Here is a 10,162-nt window from a genome sequence, read left to right on the forward strand (position 1 = left end):
AGTTGCCATACACATTTATCACTTATCTGATAAAGCTTAGTCACACTTCATAGTTCATATATCTATCCAGTACCCACCTTTTTCTTCTTTGGGTCACTAGAGTAGGGACTAGGCATTAACCCTCAACCGACCACCCTTTTTTACATGGCTCATCATGCACCACCCTTAACAATGTGTATAATAACACGGTCGCTTAAGCTGACCTGAATAAACCGTTTAATAGTGTTCTTTGAAGATTCTTAGTATAAAACTCATCCCTTAAAAGGTTTAAAAATTTAAAAACAATAAGAAATTTCATCATTTCTCATAAACATGTGTATTGCGAATATTTTCTAAAATTTCGGGGTGATGCTACAAGCATCGTACAAACCATCTAGTTCTAGTTTTACCTATCTGCCCAAATAATACATCTCTTAATTGTAACTTGCACCCATTCTAATTATGTTAATGGAAAAATATGTACATTATGGAACTAGAATATATGGGTGTACAGTAGAATTACCTTAAGTTAATTTGAAAGTTTAATTTCGTATGAAAGTTTTGGAGAAAATTATTACATACATTCGAAGTGGCTAAAAAGGTGGTTCCTACAAAACTTCAGCACAGCAGGCGGATTTGCCGGCCAGTTGAGCATGATTTGATGATAAAATATGTAGTAGAAATTCTGCATAAGTTTTCAGCCAGAAGCTGATGCAGTTCTGCGTTTATCGGATTCCTCTTGCTCTTCCTTAGCGAACTCTTCAATCAATTCCCGCTGTCTCGGTGTTAGGTTTCTGCAGAAGGATTCCAGGCAGAGGAAAATTGTATTGTAGGAATCAATCATGAAACCATGCACAATATATTATTGAAATAACAATATATATAACACTCACGTTGGAATGCTGACATTAAAATGAACATATTGATTGCCAAATGTGTAAGAATTCTTTGTCTTGATCCCTGTTTCAAAAAAAGAAGATAAGAATCACAAAAGAGATTAGCAATAGGTTTGTGCCATTCCTGGCATGTATTTTTGCACAGTGCTTTTCCAAAATAAAAGATATGACTTTCCTTGCATGGTTGGTAGTTGCTTTACCTTTATTTTTCAAAACCACTTTTTGACCAGGTTGAGTGCCAGGCCGAACCTGTCAAATAGGAACTCCACATTTAAACTTTGCTAGTTACTAAAATAACATGAGAAATAGCGTTGGAACAGCAATAACTAACCTTAAGAACAACATCTCCAGTAAGGGTTGGAACCTGAATGCTTCCCCCTAAAATTGCCTGAAAATAAATACAAATTTCCAGCATTTAGCTTAATTTTAAACTTAACACTCCAAAATGCAGCACAAACAACAGACAACATATATTTGCGATTGACTAAATGTATGATAAAACACTTCTAGCACCAACCAAAACACTAATTGCCAAATCACACTCAGCATCTAGTCATCAACATCAAATATTTCAAACTAGTTCTTTTTTATTGTAAAAAGCAAAAATTCATGTCAACAAAACTTATACAATGTTAGTATTTCCTAACAAGGGTGTTAATCAGATAAAGAACTGTTAAAAAAAATATGCATCTCGATTACAAATATGTCAACTCTATAAAACCACATTTTCTGAAGATAGCATATGCTTCCAGAGTATAATACATCGAATTAACATCTCTTTTCATCGATGCTGACCAAGTTGCTCATGCAAAATATTTTTATAAAATAAGAATATTATTTAGAGAAGTTAGCTTGCCTACAAATTTTTCATAAAAGAATATTATTTAGAGAGAAGACCAATGCAAGACAGAAGGATGAGAGATCCTTCTAATAAGTTGCTTGCCAAGAATTGTAAATTAATTACAAATTGATTCCCCCTATTAAGCATATGCATTTTTGGACAGAACACAGGGACACTACAACTGAAAACCACATAGCTCATTCCTAAAAATTTTCTGCCAAGGAATTTACCTGTGTGATACTTAAAACAGCATCAACATGAATGTCAGATCCTTCTCTACGGAAAACAGGGTCTTCCCGAACCTAGGAAAGGGAGAAAGGAAACAAATAAAAATGATACGCCGAAAGTACAAATAAAAGGAGGATATGATCTCCAAGCTATTTAAGTACCTTAATAGTAACATAAAGATCTCCAGGTTGACCTCCATCAGGATCTGCTCCACCGCTTCCACAAACCCTAATGGTCTCATTGGTGTCAATCCCTGCAAAAGTATCAAATAAACAATTAGACAACCTTTTTCCTAGCGGAACAACTGAACCTAAGAACCAACATAAGGGATGTGCAATAATAAAAGAAAGTACATATAGCTGTCTTCTGTCAACGCATAATCAAATTCAACTACTAGTACTAAAGCTTTGTTACACAACATCCCAAAAGAGTGGGTTAGCTTAAACCTAATGGAATCACTTGTTCAAATCATTTTGTATAGATCATAGTTCCATGGAACGCAATACATTTTGGTACGGGAATGGATACATCGCATGCCACATGCAAAATTGTTATGTGGTAAGTATAGCCATGACATTCCGGTACGCAGATGAATTGTGAACTAATATGCGAGAACTGGTATGCAGTATGTCATCTAATCGATGAATTCATGTAACTATGATATGGATATCCCATTTTTAAAAGTTACCGGGCATAATATCCAACTTGACAGTCTTTGTTCCTCTGATAACCTTCGCACCCCTGCAAGACTTGCAAAACTCCTGATACAAACAATAAAGACAAAATTATTAACATTTCCCCACCAAAGCCATTGGTACTGAAGTTGAGCACAAGAATTAACTGCATATATGATAAATACAGTGCCATGATCATATGACAAAATGAGGGGGACAGGAGAATAATAACTCCAGACATGGAATGTGTCCAAGGAAGAACAATATGCCAGCAATTAACCCAAAATTGCAGCTTATTCCATAATATCTTAATTCTGAGGCTCCGACCTGTTATATAATATACAAAACTACAAAAGTTTTAAGCTTTAATTAATAAATAAGACAAGATGAACCGTACCGATACAATTTTTCCAGTTCCCTTACACGAACCACAAGTACTCTCCATCCTAAATATGCCAGCTTGTACATATGTCTGCACATGCCTCAAAATTATAAATTATTAATCTGATGACACTTTTCAAACTTGTAGCATGATCTCACTATCTAGGAGAGAGAGAGAGAGAGAATACTGACCATCCCTGACCCCTTACATCTTTTACAGGTTTCAGGTCTTGTACCAGGAGGAACACCAGTCCCACCTGCAGCAGGTTCAGCAAGAGAAAGATCCTTGACATACAGACCAAACTGAATATAGCAGTGAGATTCAAAGCTTTAAAAATATTAGATGACTAATTAGCATACCACAGGTATTACACACAACATCTGCTGGAAGTGTCATGGTTTTGGTGCACCCTTGGACAGCTTCCATAAAGGATATTTCAATCAAAGTCTGTAAAAGAGATAATTGAGATTCCCTTCAAAGAAAGTCATTAGCAATATAAAGATGACTATATATGAAGAAAAAACCTTGATATCCTCGCCACCAAGATTCTGATGGAAGAAGCTCTTGACAAAATCCTGATCACCATTGAGGAGAATGAGAAAACCATATTAGATTTCAAATATGGGATTCAAAAAGACAGAAATCAATTAGACAACATGATTGGTTAAATGCAGAGAGGATAGACATTACAATAATAAATAAACAAATAATACATACCGAGACCAAAATATACTGCCTTACAATTAAGAAAGAAAAACAGATGCATACTCGTAAAACTAATTACATTGAAATATATTACACCAAATTGCAGCATATAGATCGGGGTGGTAAATAGATACACCATTTCCCGAACTAGTGAGCGAGGAAGTTGCATGATTAGTTAAGGTGTTCTGTTCATAAATCATAAAATACAACAGAAGTGATATATAGAAATGAAAATTCATTATTAGTACTAGCTTCTTGACAAGCACAAACTGTTGTCCCCATGAAGTTGCATTTCCATTTTTTAGATATGTTTTATAATTATGTAGGATAATAGTTTTTTTTTTGTTTTTTTAAACAGTGGTAAGTACTTTTTTTTAATAAACATGTGATTATGAAAGTATGTCTGGAACAGGAAGTTCCTTAAAATTTAATGACAAAAGGTGGTCATTAGCACCTATTATCTTATATATGGTATAGAATAAATGATATGATAATTATGAAGCACAATTCCTAGAGGATTTCTAACTTAATGAGGAATGACTATTTCATAAAGAAATAATTATGCACAGATAGAAATGATTTAGAGAGACAGAGACAGAGCTAAATGGAGAAAATTAGTAAGTCATTACATGATCACGGAATATCTGCTCAAATGGATTAAAGCCACTCTGGCCTCCTCCAAAACCAGTAGACTGTTGGTTCACATAGGCATCATGGCCAACCTACATATTCGTATTAAAATACATCAATTTTTTTGTTGGTGGGCAATAAAATAAGAAAACAACAGGACAGCAAAACAGGAAAAGGAAAAACCCGATGCTTAGGAGAAAGCAATAAATCACTCATAATAAATTGACATACCAATGCACAATTAAACCTAGAAGCATGTGCATGAGCACAAGTCCTACATAAAACTGAGGCTCATAGAATCCTACACTCTTGAAAAAAAATGTCTATGCGACTTAAAATTTTAGCAATGTACTATATCAATTCTCAATTATTATAAATTTTTTTTTCATTTTCTGAAGAAATGGTGGTGTGTCAACACTAAACAGATAAAGGATGGCCACGAGGAAAAAAGGTCACAAAAAAGAAAATAAAAACTGCACAGGGAAAATTTAAACCTTCAAAATTATATGCTACATAGAATTAATGCATAGGACAATAAATAAGAAAAACAAAAAATTATATATTTTCCATTTCATTGTATAAAAACTTATTTCAAGCACATCTTGGCAATATCATCTTCAACAAGTGAAGGAATAAGCTCAAGTCACAAGAATATTATTATTATCTCCCTATGCAATGACAAGAGTTCCCAGCCCTATTCTCCATACTTTTCTCAAATATCTCCATCATGTTATCTTCTCATAAAGGAAAAACCTTCTACTTAAATATCCTACGTAAAAAAAAAAAAAAAAAAAAAAAAAAAAAAAAAAAAAAATCTTACTTGCATTAGTTTCTTCTGACTAAGTTCAGAGGTTTTGGCTCATGTCAAAAAGCAACGATTTTATTCTGTGGCAGTCCACAGTTTTTGCAATGCTCCAGTGCAAATGGTAGGACTTCCAGAATTTTTTATGATTCCTTTTTGACTGTTGATTTCATTAGGATAGGATTATATTTTTGCCTTCTCTATGGTGCTCAGCACATGGTCTATTTAATGGGGTCTTTTAGCTGATACTCAAAGGTGTCTAGAATTCATAGTTATATAGGATAGCTCGACTTCATGTCTTACATAAACCCTACGTATCTATTGTCAAGATGGTTTATCCTCTTATGTAATTTCTCTTCAATTCTAATATAATTTCTTAGATCATTTAAAAGATAAATACTTGAAATCCTAAAACCTCTTCCACCCCCCAAATTCTCTCACCCAATAAAGGAGAAAGTATCAAGTATGTAGTTGGAAAGTTGTGAGACCTGATCATACTGTTGACGCTTTTCTTCATCCCTCAACACCTACAACACACAAAGAAAGGCAACAAACCCGCAATCAGTTAATTTGGGGTATTCATAATAGAACTCTGGTTTGGATTCATAAGAACTACAACAACAAAGAGCACGCTCTACACCTCATATGCAATAGTAACTTCTTGAAACTTCTTTTCAGCCTCAGGATCACTTTTGTTTGTATCTGGATGGAGCTTCTTTGCTAGCTGCAGTATATGATAAAAATCAAGACATTAGAAAAAGAAGAGGAAAAAAAATAGCATACAAGATAATTCATTTGCAGTCCTATTATGTCAACAAAGAAAAAAAGAGAGAAGTGTGTTGTGAGAGCGGGAGGAGAGGGCACGGAAAGCAAAATTTTTTCCCAAAACTTCGTAATCTTCTCTACCAATTGAATAATTAAAATAACAACTCCCTGTTAGAAAATGCAGATAACTTATAAGCAAAATTTGACAGAAACTGAATATAGATTATAGAAGAAATTCTTGCCCATCCAACAGCTTAGGCAATGGCCAAATATTTTCAGCATTCAGCTCAAGAAAAGGGTGGAATGGAACAAACAATTATGAGAAACCTACCCCATAGTAAGCCTTCTTTATATCAGAAGAACTTGCATTCCTACTCACACCAAGAACATCATAATAGTCTCTAGACAATGAAGCTGTAAGGAGTTCAATGTAAAAATAAGTCAGACTCACAAATAAGCAATGCAATGAAAGTAGCATGCAAGCATGAATTTCAAGCTCCTAGTGAGCCTGATCAAAAGAAAATAGTAGACAAACTACAAGTGATAAAGAACAAGAAAGAAATTCATCAAAATGCTACAATATAAAAGGAAATCATGCACGTGACACAGCAATTAATTGATAATTTATACCAGAGCCATGAATTGTTCTAGACGACCCCAAATAGTAGGTATTTGCCGCTCCTCCCAGTAGCAACCAGTTCTTCAAATTTAAACCGTCTCCAACTGCAAATGAGTAATGGAGAGGATGTGAACAAAACAAAAAGTGAAAGTAAATCCATGAATCTTTTGGCCAACATAGATACACCTAAATTACTTAATTCAATATTTCATGGAGAACAAGAAATGGAAATGCAGTCAACTCTAGTAGCTGCCAAAACGTGTTATTTATGTAGTATTACCTGGACCACAACTTCCAAAAGTTTTGGCTGGATTGCAAAGCCCTGAATTCAGTACCCTATAGCCCCTTTGAAACACTGCTTGATATACCTAAAAATAAGGCAAAAAATTCCATAAATAAATCATAGTTCTCGGAAAATAAGAAAATTGAAAGCGTCAATTTATTTAAAAAAATAAATTTGAGGAATTTATTTTTAGCGGAAACAAAGAATGCCTACGGAATCCTTGGAATCACAGAGTGATCGACGAGCAGCCCAGTGAAGAAGCCTGACGCCATTGGAGCGAACCATTTGAGGAAGCTATCTGCTCTGACAATGACAAATATTGAGGCTTTTGAAGAGAATCGAGGATTTTATTTTTGTTTTTCCTTTTAATGGATTTGTGATAGAAATTGAATGGAGCTAAAACCCCTGAGAAAACCCTAGTTCGAAGAAGGTTCTAGTTGGAGCGCGAATGAGGTCACAATTTCAAGGAAGAGCAACTGCAAATGCAACAGAACAACTGGTTTGAAAGTTGCTGTGTGTTTTCTTTTGTGAGAGTGAAAAGAATTTGGTTGTCTGGATCCTGTGAGCTACATTTGTGACGTGTGATGGCCCAACATTACGCTACGTAGTTCCTACACTAACCCTTTGATTGGATAGATAATGAGAAATAGAGGAAAGAAAATGAAGGGAAAAAAAAAAGAAAAAATGGATGATTTTATGTATTGTTTGGATAAAAAAAATTAACGAAAAAAATAAAAAAAATTAATTAAATAAAAAAATGAGAGAAAAAAATTATATTAATATTTTTATGGTTTTTTTTAGTTAATAAAAATGAATTAATAATTTTATATTTATTTATATATTTTCTTTTTATTTTCATTTTATTTTTAGAAGAAAATATTTGGTGGATTTCATATTATTTTTTTATTTCATTTTTTTTCATTTAAATAATAAAAAATTTACAATTTTATTTATTTTTTTCTCATTTCTTTTCTTCTATATTATCTTAATACAAACAAAGTGTAAATAGAAGTGTCTAATAATTACTAGTGTGAGCGGTTCGAAATAGATTAATTAATCTTTTTGATTTATTAAGAATTAATTTATATTAAAATCAATTACTAAAATTCATTATTAGTATAAAATATATATTAAAATAAAAAATATATAATAAAAATAAATTAAAACAATATATATCTATACACATAAATATAGTAACTAATTTTAATAATTAAATTTGATATATAAATAATATTTTTAATTTATTAAATACATAAAATATCAAGAAAAAAACAAGGAGTGTAGCACTCTTTTAGGTTTTAAGTCTAAAACTTAAATCTTGATTTCTAAATTCTAAACTCCTAAATTTTAAATTATAAACTATGAATCTTAAATTTTATATTTTAATTTTTAAATTTTAAATCTTAAATTTTAAATTCCAATTTTGAATCATTCATATAAAATATAATAAATAAAGAATTAAAATTTCTTTAACTCACAAGGAGTAAGCTTTATTTAATAAAGATATTTAAAGATGAGTCTATGAAATAAAAATAAATATTTTAATAGTTAAAATAATAAGTTTTTAAGATTTTATTTAACAATTTTTAGTTTTAACTTTTGAATTTGAAAAATAAAAAGTTATTTTTTTATGAACTTTTATAATATAGGTTGATGATAAAAGATATTTTAGTAACAAAAAAATTTATATATTGTAAAACGACTCATGAGAAAATTTATTTATTTAAAAAAAACATACCATCATAATCATTGAATTAAGGAATAATGGTTAAGATTAAAATATAAAAAATAAGTAATATTTATAAAGTTCTGATTATAATAATAATTATTATTTAATTTAATTATCTTGTTGTAAAAATGTATGATTGAGAATTCTTTCTGTAAAATCCGGTTAATTAACGAATAATTAATTCACAAATTAAAATTTATTTTAAAAAATTAGAAAGTAAAATTTTATAGTTGAATATGATATAGAAAACTAAAATGAGAATTTTGACACTAATTTTAAAGAATTTGGTCCAAGATTGGACCAAACAAACTAAATCGAACGAACCAGACCTATATTGGGCCCAAGGCCCAACCCAAGCCTTATTAAACAAAAGAACTCAGCATCTTCTTCCTCCCTCATAAGCCATTCATGCTGGGAACTTAACGAAAGAGGAAAGAAGAGAGTTCCAAAATCCAAATTTAGCTTGATCTTCAAATCCTTGTAACTTTTGATTTGGATCTCCGATCGCCGCACTGTTTGCGGCTACGCGATCGCGGTGTCGAGCTCTACAAAGCCCACAAGATTGTATAAGAGGTGAGCCACGAATCCCTCTCTAATTTCCTAGTCCTTGAATTCGAAATTTATTGGGTAAAAGTGTTGAGATTTTGAGCTTTTTATGTTATAGGATCCAATTAGCTTGAGGAGAAGGCTTAGTTTGGCCTCTTTGATCTTTGGGTATGGTAAGATTCTAAACCCTAAGTCAAATACTTGAGTTGTTGTGATTAGATATTGAGTTTGTATGTATGGGTGCATATTATATGTGTTAGGAAAGGTATATATGTAAATAGATTGGAGCTTGATGGAGATTTTGGGAGTTTGAGGTGATTTGCAAGGTAGAAATCTTATCTTGGAGGTGTTGGAGTCTTGAAAGTTGATGAAGAGTTGAATTGGAGGTGTTCCGGGTTGAGCGGGAAATCGGCCAAGGTATGGATTCGGTTTCCTGTATCTAAAATGTAATGTAATGTGAAAATTTAGGCTAGTGACGCTAGGATAGGAATTGAATTTGTGATGATTGTTAATTGGTTTAAATGGATAGCATTGATTTATGTGGTTATTAGTTTTGGAGGGTGCAATTGATGTTCTTGATAAATGATGCATGTGAATGGTATGTGATGATGATGTTTGGTACTTGTAAAGGTTAATTTGAAGTTAAAACTGTACTTGATGTGGATAATTGGTCTTGTATGTTGAACTTTGTGGAATTAGAAGTGTTGGTTTTGAAGTTTGATGGATATGCAAGAGTGGTAAGGTAATGAATGTATATTGTGTATTGTTGGACTTGGATTATTGAGTTGATATTAGTAAAAATGAAGAGTTGATGTGTTGTGGATTGAATAAGGGAGTTGGAATGCGGTTAAGGCTGGATTGGTAAGGTTTTGGTTGGTTTTAAAAGGATTTGAAAGCTGTATGTTTCAAAAATTAAGGCTTGTTGGTTTTTGTGAAAGTTGTGATTTTTGGCCAACTTTGGCGAAGCATAACTTGATCTCTGGACCTCCGATTTGTGTCAAACTCATTTTGAATGAATTTTGGTCTGAGATGTTTATGCCGTTCGAAGAACAGAGGAAAAATGTTTTTAAATGAGGAAGTTAT

General features: G+C 32.2%; 1 protein-coding gene across 1 annotated transcript; it reads right to left on the reverse strand.

Moving 5' to 3' along the window:
* Positions 1 to 274: 274 nt before the first annotated feature.
* On the reverse strand, positions 275 to 7,389 carry LOC130976821 (chaperone protein dnaJ GFA2, mitochondrial-like). The gene is made up of 18 exons (XM_057901743.1): positions 7,018 to 7,389; positions 6,802 to 6,889; positions 6,533 to 6,625; positions 6,234 to 6,316; positions 5,778 to 5,861; positions 5,626 to 5,664; positions 4,335 to 4,427; positions 3,525 to 3,575; positions 3,360 to 3,447; positions 3,192 to 3,256; positions 3,016 to 3,090; positions 2,633 to 2,705; positions 2,106 to 2,197; positions 1,947 to 2,018; positions 1,207 to 1,263; positions 1,076 to 1,124; positions 873 to 939; positions 275 to 773 (listed from the first exon to the last, which is right to left on the reverse strand). The coding sequence occupies exons 1-18, from the start codon at positions 7,087 to 7,089 to the stop codon at positions 677 to 679; spliced, it is 1,338 nt and encodes a 445-aa protein (XP_057757726.1). The 5' UTR covers positions 7,090 to 7,389; the 3' UTR covers positions 275 to 676.
* Positions 7,390 to 10,162: the final 2,773 nt, after the last annotated feature.

Source organism: Arachis stenosperma, chromosome 4, assembly GCF_014773155.1.
Source record: "Arachis stenosperma cultivar V10309 chromosome 4, arast.V10309.gnm1.PFL2, whole genome shotgun sequence".
In the NCBI taxonomy this organism is placed as follows: Eukaryota; Viridiplantae; Streptophyta; class Magnoliopsida; order Fabales; family Fabaceae; genus Arachis; species Arachis stenosperma.